The 14273-nt window shown below is 55.8% G+C and overlaps 1 protein-coding gene across 1 annotated transcript in view; it reads left to right on the forward strand.

The window, feature by feature from the left end:
- Positions 1–933: 933 nt before the first annotated feature.
- LAMC3 (laminin subunit gamma 3) overlaps positions 934–14273 on the forward strand; it is a 55098-nt gene continuing 41758 nt past the window's right edge. The window contains exon 1 of the mRNA XM_032866099.1: positions 934–1306. Coding sequence (XP_032721990.1) covers positions 934–1306 — 373 coding nt within the window. The remainder of the gene's footprint in view (positions 1307–14273) is intronic.

Here is a 14273-nt window from a genome sequence, read left to right on the forward strand (position 1 = left end):
ACAACGGACTCTCCACCCCTGCAGAGTGGGATATTGCAAGCACCTGCCGCAGGAACCGTCCTCCTCTGTGACCCCGCTGGCCACCAGAAGGGCAGAAGATGGCTCCCGCCCACTTCTGCTCTCCGAACCGCAAGCGAGAACCTCCGGCTGGCAGGACCTAGTTTGCCTCTGGGACCCTAGCTGCAGAGGCCAGAGCTGAAAAACAGTGCTTCGCATGTCTGACCATTTATTTCCGTTTTCCTTCGCGTTTTCTGGAAGGGCTGCTGGATTTCCAGCGTTTCCCCTGGCATCTGTTGATCTAAGCACGTGGCTTTTCCCTCTTGACTTACTAATTTTAGGGAATGGAGAGTAAATAAAAGGGGAGAGCAATAAGGGGTGGGCCAGGAAGGCCTCTCTGAGGGGACACTGTGACGAGACCAGGTACCCTTGGTCACAAATACCTCAGACAGAAGTGATCAGCGGGAGGACTGTTCAGAGGTCATGGGGTGGCCGAAAGGCGAGGAGCCATCCCACGAATCTGCCTTGGATGACTTTGTTGCCATGGGAAGGACCAGGCAGGAAGACCCTCTCTCTTAGGCCTTGGCAAGACTCCGGCGAGCCGTTCCCACCTTCTGAGCAGCCACCGACACGACACAGAGTGCAAATGACCCTGCGTCGTGGCCAGTCCCATTTCACAGATGAGGACGCTGAGGCTCCTGGCCGCGGGCTCTCGCCGCAGGGCCCCGAGGCAGCTGGGGCACTCCCGGGCACGTCCAGCAGGTGGGGGTGAGCGCCCAGGGACCGCGCGGCCGCGAGGTGGGGGCCCCGCCCCGCCCCGCCCCGGGCCCGGCCCCGCCCCCCGGAGGAGGGGCGGAGGGAGGCTGGCGGGCGCCCACCGCCGCGCAGCCGGCCGGGGCAGAGCGGGGCGCGCACGGGCGTCGGTGCCCGGGGGCCATGGCGGCGGCGGGGCTCCTGCTGGGTCTGGCGCTGCTGGTGCCGCGGGCGGCCGGCGCGGGCATGGGCGCGTGCTACGACGACGCGGGGCGGCCGCAGCGCTGCCTGCCGGTGTTCGAGAACGCGGCGTTCGGCCGGCGCGCCGAGGCCTCGCACACGTGCGGCCGCCCGCCCGAGGACTTCTGCCCGCACGTGGGCGCGCCGGGCGCGGGGGCGCAGTGCCAGCGCTGCGACGCCGCCGACCCCCGGCGCCGCCACGACGCCGCCTACCTCACCGACTTCCACAGCCAGGACGACAGCACCTGGTGGCAGAGCCCGTCCATGGCCTTCGGCGTGCAGTACCCCACCTCGGTCAACATCACCCTCCGCCTGGGTAAGCGCCACCGCGTCCCCGGACCGCGGCCCGTCGGGGGTGCCGCGCGCCCCGGCTTGGCTGCAGACCCGACGCGGCCCGTGCCCGCCGCCCGCGTTCCCGGGTAACGGGAAGGGAGGACGGGTGGGTGGCCCCGTGGGGGCTGGCAGGGGCGGGAAGCCTCCCCGGAGCCCTTTACAGAGCAGTGGGTCTGGATGTGAGGGTCGTGCGCTGCAAAGGGGTTGCTGCCTCCTAGACCCAGAGCTTTGTGGAGGACAAGGGGGGACCCACCCGGGGGTGGACTAGTCCGCCCTCTGGGGCAGGAGCTCTTAATCGTGGGGGCTCTGGGGGCTCATGAATCCCTGGGGCTGTGTGCAGTGCTGGGTGTGTTCTTGGGGCTAGGAGACAAGGCTTCACCCCGGGAAGGCTTAGCCCCTGAGCAGGAGCGAAGCTTGCTGTTGGGTGACTGCGCTTGGCGGCCAGGCCGTCCTGCCCCTCCAGCCCCTCCCTTCCCTCTGCACCTCAGACCCCTGGGCTCAGCATCTGGAGTCTGGACCCAGCCCTTCACTGCCGTTTGGAAATGGGAGTATCCCCTTCCCCTTCGAGTCCAGCCCAGTCCAGGTCCTCCCTGGGCCCCAAGACGTGCCAGGCCCTGAGCTCCACATCTTATCTATTGCCTGCAGCCCTTTTGGCGGTGGGGTGGGGGGGTGTCCACCCGTTTGCACTGCGTTGTCTATGGGTTTGAAATCTCCCCAAACTTTGAAAATTCAAGTGTTTTTGTAATTCATTTTGGCTGCTAAACCCAACCCAACGCTATTTATAGATCTTGTTTATCCTAGTTAGAATGAATATTCATACGTTTTTGCTACTGAAATCTCATTTAAGTACAGCCTAGGGGGGAGCAAACCCAGCTGGGGGTGTTCACACAAACCGTGGTATAAGGACTACATCATCTCTCTAAACCCTAAAAAATTCTGAATTCCAAAACACATCCACAGCTAAGCAGTTTGGGTTAGGGGTTATGGGACCATATCCCCAGTTTTCAGATGAGAAAATTGAGACTCAGAGAGGTTAAGTGTTTTGCCCAAAGGCACACAGCTGCTAAATGACTGGAAAGAAGCAATCATGGATATCCAAGGTCGAGCATAAATTCCTTTACACGAGCTCCACCCAGCCATGGAATTGGCCCTTGCAGCCCTGGGTGACAGCGCTTTGGGGAGGACTGGGAGATGACATTGAAGTGAGGTGGGGGTGGGGACACTGGGCCCCTCAGCAGAGCAGGCCAAGTGTGGGCTGTCACCCCCAAGTGGCTCAGCTCCCTGGGCTTTTGTCACTGTCACTGGCTTGTCTGGACCGCTAGATGGGGTGGGGTCTCTGCCCAGGCGGATGACAGGAAACCAGCATGGGGAGGGAGTCTGGGGGAGCTGGCTGGACAGGGCTGGCAGAACCCCAAGACCACTGGGGAAGGAATCTGGGACAGGGTGGGGGCTGTGGGGGAAGACGCTGTTCCATGACAGAGGGTGGGGGCCTGGCTGATGTGTTGCCTGTGTCATTGGAGCCAGGGGTGGGCAAGAGGCTCTGTCCCGGCTCAGAGTGGGAGGGGCGGGAAGCATCGTGGGTTGGGGGCTGGGGGCAGCTCCCCTTAGCTGAGCATTCGCAAGTGGGGCCCTGTGCCTGGCCGGGTGACCTTGCTGAGCTCTGCCTGGGACCCTTAGCCACGGGGAACTTCACGCTCGCATCCACACACATCTACTCACACTTTTACGCTCAGACACACACTCAGACACACTCACATACATCTACTCACACTGCTGCTATCTACATCTGTTCATCCACACACATCTACTCACACTCAAACACTCACGTACATTTACTCACACTCGTGTGCTCACCCACACATATCTGCTCACACTCATATGCTTGTCTATACACGTCGGCTCACACTCATGCTCAGCCACACACATCTACTCACACTCTCACCTGTACACATCTACGCACACTCGTGTGCTCACTCTCACACACTTACCCACACTCACATGCTTATCCACATACATGTAGTCGCACACATGCACACACATTCACATTCATCGATTTGCACTCATGTGCTCATCCACACATTTGTCCATACTCACACTCATCTACTCACACCTTCACACACATCTACTCACACTCATACACTTGCACACATCTACTCAACATTCATGTGCTCATCCACACACTCCTCGACACTCACACATCCACTCCTTCACGGGCACACATTCACTCGCATGTACTCATACCCACACACCTACTCACACTCACATCCACTCACATGCCCATACCCACCCTCATGTCCACACACTCACCCTCACACATCTACTTATACTCACACATTTACTCACCCACATGCTCACACTCATACCCACACACTCACCCCTCCATTCACACACACATTCACTTGCATCTGCTCAGTTAAACACTCACCCTCACACTCACACACCCACACATATGCACTTGCTCATTCACTCAAACTCTCACCCATGGGTATAGTCACACTCAAACACACGCATATGCACAAACACACACACCTCACCCTGACCCAGTGTTCTTTCCATCACCGTGTGCAGCACCAGGCAGATAGGAGGGGCTCCAGAAGGTTCACGAGTGGAGAAAGGAAGCCCGAATGAATGGATGGCAGTGTCCCCTCCTCGGTCCTGTGCATCTGGTCCCAGCTTGGGATCTCGCTGGCCTGCTCTGGGGACAGAGTGGAGTAGATATTGCAAAATGAACTTAGGACGCAGGCAGGGCTCAGCCACTTGCTGGGTGAGTGCTACCGCCTCTCTGTGCCTCCATGTCCTCCCCTGTGAAATAGGGCTGAGACCGGCCACCTCCCCCTGGTCATCATGCAGGCTCCATGAGCTCAGGTTGGCCACGTGCTTGCAGGAGCTATGACAGTTCTTGTGTGTGGCCAAGGCCACTCTGCTGAGAACAGCTCAGGGCTGAGCTTCCCCGAGGGTGGCCTTAACCCAGGGATTGGGAAATGCTCGCCGAGCTGGTTTCCAAAAGATGTCCTGACCCTGGGCCCTCTTTCTGCACTGGGGGTCCCAGAGACCCATAGCCGCCCCAGACTGAGCCCATCTTGGGTTCCATTCAACTTTGGTTTGCTCCATGCTGAGCTGTGGATTGCATAATATCGGGGGAAGAGGTGGTCTGGGGTTGTCGACAGGGTGTTCCCAGCAGAGGCCCCCGTCCTCTCCCCCTGGTCCTCAGGCCACTTCTGCTGGCTCCTCTGCAGGTTCCCCCACTCCTTGGGGGCTCATGGGAGGGGAGAATGGGTGGCTAGCTCTGGCCTGGGGCCCCTGGAAGGAGCAGGGTGAGGGGCCAGGGAGGGAGAGGCGGCTGGTCAGCCCCGGGATGGAGGTCGCTGCTTTCCCAGCCCCCTGTGATCTCGCAGACATCTGTTCCAAATCCCGGAGTCGCCAAGCTGAGCCTTCCTGTCTGGGATGAAAGGCAGCAGCGGGGTCTGGCGGCTCCTCACCCTCCACGGAGGCCTGGGGAAGCGGGCAGGCTGGGGGAGGTGCTTGGTCATCGGGGATGAGAGACACGATTCCGTGGGTTCCCACTTAGCGCTCAGAACTGCAGCCCAGCCTGAGTTCTTCTACATGCAAGGTTCTGCAAGTAAGGTCAGCTGTCTGGGGTCACGCATCAGTACGTGGCACGTCCCGGGGTCCCGTACGACGGTGCTTCACATGGGAACGATCAGCTGCAGAGTTAGGCTGGTCTGCGCCTTGGCTTTTGGCGAGGGTGGAGAGAAACTGGCTTCTTACTTGAACACTTCCTTGGATTTCTGAGAAGCTCCTGAAGTGACAGGAAAACCCACAAGTCCCCAAGCAGGTGCGCACTGAGCCCCGAGAGGGGAGAGCTGCAGGGGGAAGGCAGGTGGGCTCTTGACTGGCCCCTCCCCAGGCTCAGATCTGCCTGCCATGTGCAGGCCTTCTCTGTGCGTTTGTTCAGCTGGCTGCCCAAAGCCTGAGCTGAACCTCAGCCCGGCTGGCCTCGGGGCACAGTCTGCCAGGAGACAGGTTAAGCCCAGGATGACGGGAATGAGGATTTATGCCCTGGGAACACACATGGTTAGTGGCCTTCCTGAGATCTCTAGGGTAGCGGGCTGTCAAAGGAGCAAAGGATCTTTCAGGCCAAGGGGACAGCCCGGGGCCGCCAGGAGACTGGATGGCGGGAGCAGAGGGGACAAGGAGACAGAGGGGCCTGGCCTGGGTGGGGGATGGACGTCACGAGGACCCTGCTGGCTGCTGCAGAGCCCCGAAGCCGCTGGGTCTCTAAAGCTTCGGCTGCATTGCGGCTTCCTGTCCCGTGGGTGGCCGTGTTTGCGTTGGCTGGGGCCGGGGCTGGGGGCCGCGTCCTCCTTCCTTCTCCCTGGAGGTTCTGGCAGGAACGCTGGGCTCTACACAGACCAAGGGTCAAGGCAACAGCCTTGGTGTGCGTCCACCCACAGAAGCTGCCGATCCCCGCAGCCCCTGCGTCCAGCTGGTCCCGGCTGCCTCACCCTTGTCTGGGCTGCTCAGGACCGACCCAGGACTGACAGGAGAGAGAAATCCCAAAGCTCAGTTGAGCACCTACTGTGTGCTAGGCGCTGGGCCAGGCCCTTGGGATGCAGCTATGGACAAGCCACTGTCTGCCCCGATCAGCGTAGAGGCGCCCTCCTCCGGGCAGCCCCCTGGCCTTACTCCGTCACAGCAGGTCGTGCTACACTGGGGTTTAGGTTTGTTTGTGTCGAGCCCTAGCTCTGAGATGCAGAAGGAAAGCCTGTTTGCACAGCTGCACCACAGCGCTCAGCACAGGCCCCCGCGCAGGGGTGCTTGCTAAACGCTTGTCACGAACGGAAGGGCAACCAGCATTTAGCCGCGTACGTGCCGCCTGCGTAGAATCATTCCGAGGCCTTTGCAGGCATTTGCTCCATAAGCCCCGTTATTATGCCCATTCTGCAAGGCAGTAAGAAAGGAAAGGAAGGCGAGGCACTGCCTTCTAGTCCCTTGCCCAGTTAAACCCCCAGGAAGGTAGGTATTTTGTCCAAGGCCACAGAGCAGGTAAGTGTGGAGCTGGAGGTGAACCCCAGGGCGTCCCGGCCACGCCCACACCACGGTCCCTCGCTGGGGACAAGGCAGCGAGTGCAGGAATGCAGGCACGTGCGACTTCCCAGCATTCCAGACGCATCCAAATGCCTAAGCTGTGGCCTTCACGGGGCTCCCCGCCCTCCTCCTGGTCCTGCCCTGCTCCAGTCCCCCCCCCACTCCAGCCGCCTCACCCGTCTTCCCCTGCTCCCCGTCATCCCCGTGCCAGCCCTGCCCACAAGAGTGCTCCGCTGTGCCTGTTGGAATCCTGGTCGTCATTTGGGACTCCCCCAGCACCTCTCTCCCAGTCTCCCACCTGAGCCCTCGACCGGGTCATTTGACATCCTCCTGCATGTCAGCTGTGGGATGTCACACGAGCCTCAAACCTCGGGTCCAAAAGTAAAGGCAGCCCTGGTCACAGCAGCCAGAGCCGAAGCGCTCCAGCTCTTTGCTGACCGGCGAATAACTACGGCGCAACGTGGTGCTCACACTTGACAGGATGTTGCACGGCCTGGGGGAGGAGGGGTTTCTGACACCTGCTTCAACAGGGGTGGGCAAACCCAGAGGGCGTTACTCGGAGAAGGACAAGTGCTGGGTGATTTCGCTCGCAGGAGGCCCCTAGAACAGCCTATGTCTTAGAGACAGAAAGGAGAATGGTGAGTGCCAGGGTGGGGAGTGGGAAGTTGCTCGCCGGGTGAGGACTCTCGGTTTGGGAAGACGAATTCTGGAGATGGGGGTGAGGACCGTAGTGCAGTGAGGGTGTATTTACTCCCGGTGAACAGTGTTCTTAAAAACAGTTTAGATGGGGTGCCTGGCTGGCTTTGTCGGGAGAACGTGTGACCCTTGACCTCGGGGTTGAGTTCGATCCCCATGTTGGGTGTAGAGATTCCTTAAATTAAAAAAAAAAAAAAAAAACAAAAACAAAAACTCGAGGCACCTGGCTGGGTCAATGGGTTGAGCGTCCAGCTCTTGATTTTTGACTCAGGTATTGGTCTCAGGGTCACGAGATCGAGCCCAGCATTGGACTCCACACTTTGCATAAAGCCTGCTTATGGAGCCAACTCTCTCTCACGAACTCTCTCTCTCAAAAAAAAAATTTTTAAAGGTTAAGATGGCAAATTTTATGCGTATTTAAAAGAAAAGAGGAAAGGCATCATCCTCCCATCTCTCCACGCACCAGAGCAAGAAACTTGGGTGTCTTCTGTGATTCTTCCCTCCCTTGACTTCAGCATTCACCAGATCACCAGATCGTCAGATCACTAGATTGTTCTCTGGAATGTCCTCCTCTCCATCATTTTCACTCGGCCCCTCATCTGTTCCCTGATTTATTGTAGTGGCCCCGAATGCCCAGCCACCTCCCTTTGCAAATGTGTAGTTTGTACATTTCAGTCACATCTCAGATCAGACCTCAGCAACCTTCTTAACACCAAGCCCTAGGCAGATGAAACCGTTTGCTCTTCGCAGGCTGGACAACACGCTTGACGATCTTGATCCATATTTAGGGTGTAGATTCTTGGTGCAAAGATGAGAGAACTGTGATGGGCCCAGCCCTCCGTCCGCCGGGCTCTCATGGTGTCTGGCATTGCGCTCATGGGAATTCCCCAGCTCCTCGCAGGACCCACTGTGCCCTAAACTGCCAAGAGCTGGGGTGGGAGAGGAAGACAGGAACAATGAATGACCGTGATAGGGCCAAGTGACTACCCCATAGGCTGGGAGCAGCTCTCCCCACCTGGTTCTCATGCCCCAGTGGGCAGGGCAGCTTCACCCACACATTCCCAGCTCAGCTCCCCACCCTGCCCCCTCAGCCCCACCCCGGGCCATTGCTGCCCAGATGGCTCCGATTAGAGAGCTTTGTTTGGTTTCCACTTTCCCAAAATAAGCCTCTCTGTCCCGAACTCATTCTGCTTGGTCAGTGCCGGATGTGCGCTGGCTTGGTTTTATGACTGCCCTGGTGTCATCTCTGATGGGCTTTATGTCCCAGCTGGCTGGAGAGGACATGCTTGGTGCTCCTGGTGCGGGTTTGCGTGGCCTCCGCAGTCTTCGTGGGTACCAGCATCCCCTTCCTGGGCAGCCCCTTGTCTCTGGGCACCCACAGATTCCTAGACAGAGGGTAGCGTCGTTCAGGGCAGTGACTTTGGGGGCAGATGAGCCTGCCGTCAAGCAGAGACCCAGCTGTTTTCTGCATGATGTTGGGTGAGTCCCTATCTCCTACCCAAGCCTCAGGCTCCTTGTTGTTAAAACAGGCACAGTGATTTAATTGTTGGGGGATATATGGTATAAATAAAGCACTTAGCATGGTGCATGGCACATAGTAGGTGCTCACTAAATGCCAGCTGTTTTAGAAGAGACACATTCAGAGGTCGTGGCTTTCAGTATCAGTGGCACTGTGAGACCTGCCTGTCTCAGCTCACTCACTGGATTATAAACTCCTTGAAGGCACAGATCATGCTTCGTCTTTACTTGCTCATATGGCAAGCACTTGTTGAGTACCTACTGTATGCAGGCACTGCTTGGCTATAAGAAGTCCCATGCCCTGTCCCAAGAGTGTCACAGACTAGTGGGAGAGAGGGGCAAGGTCCTTCCAGAACTAGATGGAAGAAGCCCAAGGAAACTGGGAGCTGTGACGAGGTACCCAAACCCATAGCACTAGAGGTGAGTAGTCGTCACCCAGGAAAGGTGGGCAGAAGGGCATTCCACAGTGGGCTGAGGCTGGGGCATGTGGTCAGTTGTCTAAGCCAGAGAGATGCCTAGAAGGCAGCCAGGTGAGGAGCACAGGGAACAGCATCCAGGCAGAAGGAACAGCATATTGGGCTGAGATCTGTGCACTCCCAAGCAGTATCGTCCCCAGTTAACAATGGGGGATGACATTTTGGCCCATTTTTTCTGGCAGAAACACACCTGTCTTAATCACTCTGAAGCCTCGTCATTGCCTGGCGCTTGCGAGGGTATGGGTTGAGGCTGCAAATGTAATTCTTGTCCACTGCTTAGAAGATCTGGGAGCTGCTTCCTTCCCCAGCCTTTGGGTTGCCTTTGGCAGAAACCTTTTCATCACAAAGCTGGGATTAAGTTGTTTTCTTGGCCCTTCTAATTAACTCTTACAACAGAAAGTCCCTGCCGAGTCTCTGTGATGTTCCTGTGTCTTCTCTCACCTCCTGGTTTGGCAAGGAAGAGGAAAAGCCATGATGTTTCCTAGTGCGTGATGTTGCTTCTTTGCATGAAATCCCAGTGACTGCCTTTTTCCGATCACGCTTCTAGCTGCCAGCTACCTTTTAAGTGGCTCCAAGCTCCCCACCCGCGAGGTGTCTGGCTGCTCGATGTTTACAGAGGAGTCTGGGCCGTGGGACCCACAGCTGCCTCCACCCAGCGTGCTCTCGAGAACGCACATCTGGGGTGAGTCCCACCCCGGTTCCAAAGCCCGGACCTTGGAACACAAGCAGCCACCGGGCTGCCCCCCCCCCCAGACACTGACTCAGTTTCCGACACGTGCTTTCTTGTCGGGGGCTTGGCGTTCCGGTGCCAAGCTGAGCTGCAACGGAACGTTGAAAAACATCTGAAACAGAGCATGGCAAGGCGGTTGCTTTTAAAAAAAAAAAAAAATTTTTTTTAAATGTGTTTTCTCCAGTTTTTAAATTAGAACAAGCTTTGTGAGAGAAAATTAGGAAAACGGAGAACAGTTGAAAAGGAAGAAATGTCACTCACAGCCCTCTGCCAGAGGGCAGCCGCGCCGACTCCTTTGCTGCCTATCCTTTGGGGATTTTTAAATTATGATCTGACGATTCCGACCAAATGATCTTGTGTCTTTCTATTACCATTGTGGCTGAAGCTTTGCCCGTGTGTTCTAGGCTCACTGCTGGCTGTTTCTGTGGCCCCGATCATCCTGTGAATTTATACTGTTGATTGGACTCTGAGAGTTCCCATTTTTCTCCCGTTCTAAAAAACGCCCAGATGCTGGTTTTCACGCATGTAGGCTCCTTCCCTTGTTTGAATGCCCAGAAATGGGGTGATTTTGCCGAAGGTACGGGATCCTTCCTTGGCTCGTCAATCGTGCCACCAACCTGCCCTCCCAAAGGGCCGATGCACGCAGATAGGGTCCCCGGTTTTTCTTTTCTCGCGTGAAATACACATAAGGTCAAACTTGACCATCTTAACCGTTTGTATCATCATGTGACCGTCACGCACCTACCCCCAGGGCTTTTCTCTCTTAAACTGAAGCTCTGTTCCTATTAAACACTGACTCCCCGGGCCCCTCCCTCAGCTCCTGGCCCCGCCAGCTCGCCTCCCCATCGCTGCGAGCTCGGTGACCCTAACAAGCGCCTGTAAGTGAGATCATGGTATTTGTCCTTCAGACTGGCTTAGTTCACTCCACATAATGTCCCCAGGGTCCATCTCTGTTGTAATGTGTGTCCAGATTTCCTTCTTTTTCTGAATACTATTGGGCTGAATACTATCCCACGTTACAGATAGGCCACAGTTTGTCCATCATCCGTTGATGGACATGTGGGTTTGCTTTCTGCCTTCCGGCTGTTGTGAAGAGTTACGCTGTGAACACGGGGGTACAGATAACTGCGAAGTCGTGCTTTCATTTCTTCGGGGTGTATACCCAAATTCCAGGATTGTGGGGTCCTTCCTTTTTTAACTTTTCGAGGAAATGCCAAACATTTTCATAGCGAATGCACCATTTTACTTTCCCACAAACCTTGCACAAGGTTTTCATTTTTCCACGTCCTTGCCAACACTTGTTAATAGTTGGTTTTTGCCTTGAATCATGGCCATCCTAATGGTGGTGAGGGGTCCAATTTTTATTTTATTTTTATTTTTTAAAGATTTTATTCATTTATTCGACAGAGATCACTAGTAGGCAGAGAGGCTGGCAGAGAAAGAGGGGGAAGCAGGCTCCCCGCTGAGCAGAGAACCCGATGTGGGGCTCGATCCCAGGACCCCGAGATCATGACCTGAGCCGAGGCTTAACTCACTGAGCCACCCAGGCGCCCAAAGGTCCAATTTTAAAATACAGATAAAATAACTTTATGGAGTTGTAATTCGCTGTACAGTCCACCCATATATTTTTTTTAAGATTTTATTTGAGAAAGAGTGAGTGAGGGAGAGAGAGAGCATGAGCAGGGGGAGGGAGAGGGAGAAGCATACTCCCTGCTGAGCAGGGAGCCCGATACGGGGCTTGATCCCAGGACCCCGGGATCATGACCTGAGCCGAAGGCAGAGGCTTTAACCCAGAGCCACCTAGGTGCCCCCCAATCCACCCATTTAAAGTCAAAGTGGGTAGAGACGCCTGGGTGGCTCAGTTGGTTAAGCAGCTGCCTTTGGCTCAGGTCATGATCCCAGTGTCCTGGGATCGAGTCCCACATCAGGCTCCTTGCTTGGCGGGGAGCCTGCTTCTCTCTCTGCCTCTGCTGCCACTCAGCCTGCCTGTGCTCGCTCTCTCTCTCTCTCTCTGGCAAATAAATAAACAAAATCTTTAAAAAAAAATAAAGTCGAAGTGGGTTTTAGTCTGTTCGTAGAGTTGTATCTCCACCCCTGCTGTCACCTTTGGGACATTTCATCACCCTCTAAAGAAACCCTGTACCCCTTAGCAGCACCCCTCAGTCTCCACTCCTCCCTAAGACCCTGACAACCACTCACCTACCCTCTGTCTCAACATCCAGGATAAGTGGAATCATACGATGTGTAGTCTTTTGTGATTAGTCTCTTTCATTTACGATACTGTTTTCCGGGCGTATCCACGAAGTGGTGTATATCAGAACGCCCTTCCTGGGGCACCTGGGTGGCTCAGTGGGTTAAGCCTCTACCTTCGGCTCAGGTCATGATCTCAGGGTCCTGGGATCGAGCCCCGCATCAGGCTCTCTGCTCAGTGGGGAGCCTGCTTCCTCCCCTCTCTCTGCCTGCCTCTCTGCCTACTTGTGTCTCTTTCTGTCAAATAAATAAATAAAATCTAAAAAAAAAAACAAACAAAGAACGCCCTTTTTATCACAGAATACTGTTCTGCTGTATGACATACCACGATTTATTAATTCGTGGGTCAGTTGGCCAACATTTGAGATGTTTCCACTCTTGGGATATCACGCACGATGCCGCCATGAGCATCCACGTGCGTTTGCAGGGACACGTGTTTCGCCTTCACTGGGGCACAGGCTCAGGGCTGGAGCCGCTGCGTCACACGGTGTCCCGTGTCGGCCTCTTGAGGAACCACCCGGCTGTTCCCAGCGGCAGGGCAGGAGGGCTGCAACTTCTCCGCATCCTCACCAGCACTTACTTTTATGTCTTTTTGGTTGTACGCGGGTTAGGGGAGACAAGTGGTGTCCCCTGTGGTTCAGGTTTGCGTTTCCTGCTGGCTGATGGTGTTGGGCATCTCCTCGTGGGCTTATGGGCCACTTGCGTGTCTTCTTCAGAGAGATGTCTTTAGATCCTTTGCCTGTTTTTTATTTTTTTATTTTATTTTTTTTAAGATTTTATTTTTATTTATTTATTTGTTAGAGAGAGGGAGAGAGAGAGAGCAAGCACAGGCAGGCAGAGTGGCAGGCAGAGGCAGAGGGAGAAGCAGGCTTCCTACCGAGCAAGGAGCCGGATGTGGGACTCGATCCCAGGACGCTGGGATCATGATTTGAGCCAAAGGCAGATGCTTAACCAACAGAGCCACCCAGGCGCCCCGACAATAGTGTGTTTAGAAACACATAATTTTTTACTTCAGTGAGGTCCAGTGTGTCCGTTTTTGCTTCTGTCACGTGTGCTTTGGGGGTCACATGTAGGAAGGCTTTTCCGGCCCAGGTCACAAAGACCTGCTTCTGTGTTTCCTTCTGAGTTTTACGGTGTTAGTGCTTCTGTAGGACTGAGATGTTTAATCAGAGGACTGAAGTGGGTAAGGAAGACTGTGGTTGGGGACCCCGGAGCTCGGTCTTCTGTTCTTGGGCAGCTCGCTGATGCCCCCTTAAGGCCGATGAGGATGTAGGGACCCTCTCCTCCCAGCCCCCTCTTCCCCCCACCCACAGTCCTCCTGCCCATCTGGGCCTCTAGCACAGCTCTGCACCATTGTCAGGATTCTGGATAGTTGTGGTTCTCCCAGGACGTGATGGAGGGAGCTGGGCGGAGAGGAGGGCAGGGCAGGGTTCAAAGCCAGAAGCGCCCCCATGTTGGTGTGGGCAGTGTGAGAGAGGGGAGCAGGGCTAAAGCTGATGGAGGAGGTGGCACTCGGGAAGGGGACGAGCCCGGGGGCCGAGGAGCAGCCCAGGAGCGTGACCCAGGAGGCTGGGCTGCATGGAGGCCTAGGGGGATGACCAGTGGTCCAGGAGGTAAGGCAAGGCCGGGCCCCAGGCTGTGGCCGAGGAGGGCTATTGGTGAGGTTGCTTCACAGCAGCTCGGGGAAGCTGAATTGCAGTGGCCTGAGCACCAAGCTGGGAGGAGAGGCTGTAGGGCCAAGCAGAGGTAGACTTCCCTTGAGAGATTTGGACCAAGAGAGAAGTTAAATGGACCCCAGAAGAATAGAGAGTCCTGGAAGGGTTGCATTAGGGTTTGGGGGAGTTGGAACTGGGTTTCTCCAGACTTGCAAGGGTCTGAAGTCACTGGGGAGGAATGAGTCTAAAGACACAGGTGGAACGGTTGCCTTTGCTGGGGTATAGTAAAAGAAATAACTTTCTAATGGTAAAGTGGGCTTCTTCAGGATGTGGCAGCATCTGGTTGCTAGAGATATCTTGAGCAAAAATGGTTGGCTGCCTGTCAGGGATGTTACCATTCAGATTCCTGTGCAGGGAGGCAAGTTGGCCTAGGTCAGGGATGGCAGGAAGTGTACCAGTATTGTTCTCTCTGCCTGGTTCCGTTGCCCCAACAGGCATCGCTAACCGATCATGGCATGCTGAGCACAGCGCTCCAGA

This window comes from Lontra canadensis, unplaced genomic scaffold (genome assembly GCF_010015895.1).
Source record: "Lontra canadensis isolate GAN:19392208 unplaced genomic scaffold, GSC_riverotter_1.0 scaffold30, whole genome shotgun sequence".
Taxonomy (NCBI): domain Eukaryota; kingdom Metazoa; phylum Chordata; class Mammalia; order Carnivora; family Mustelidae; genus Lontra; species Lontra canadensis.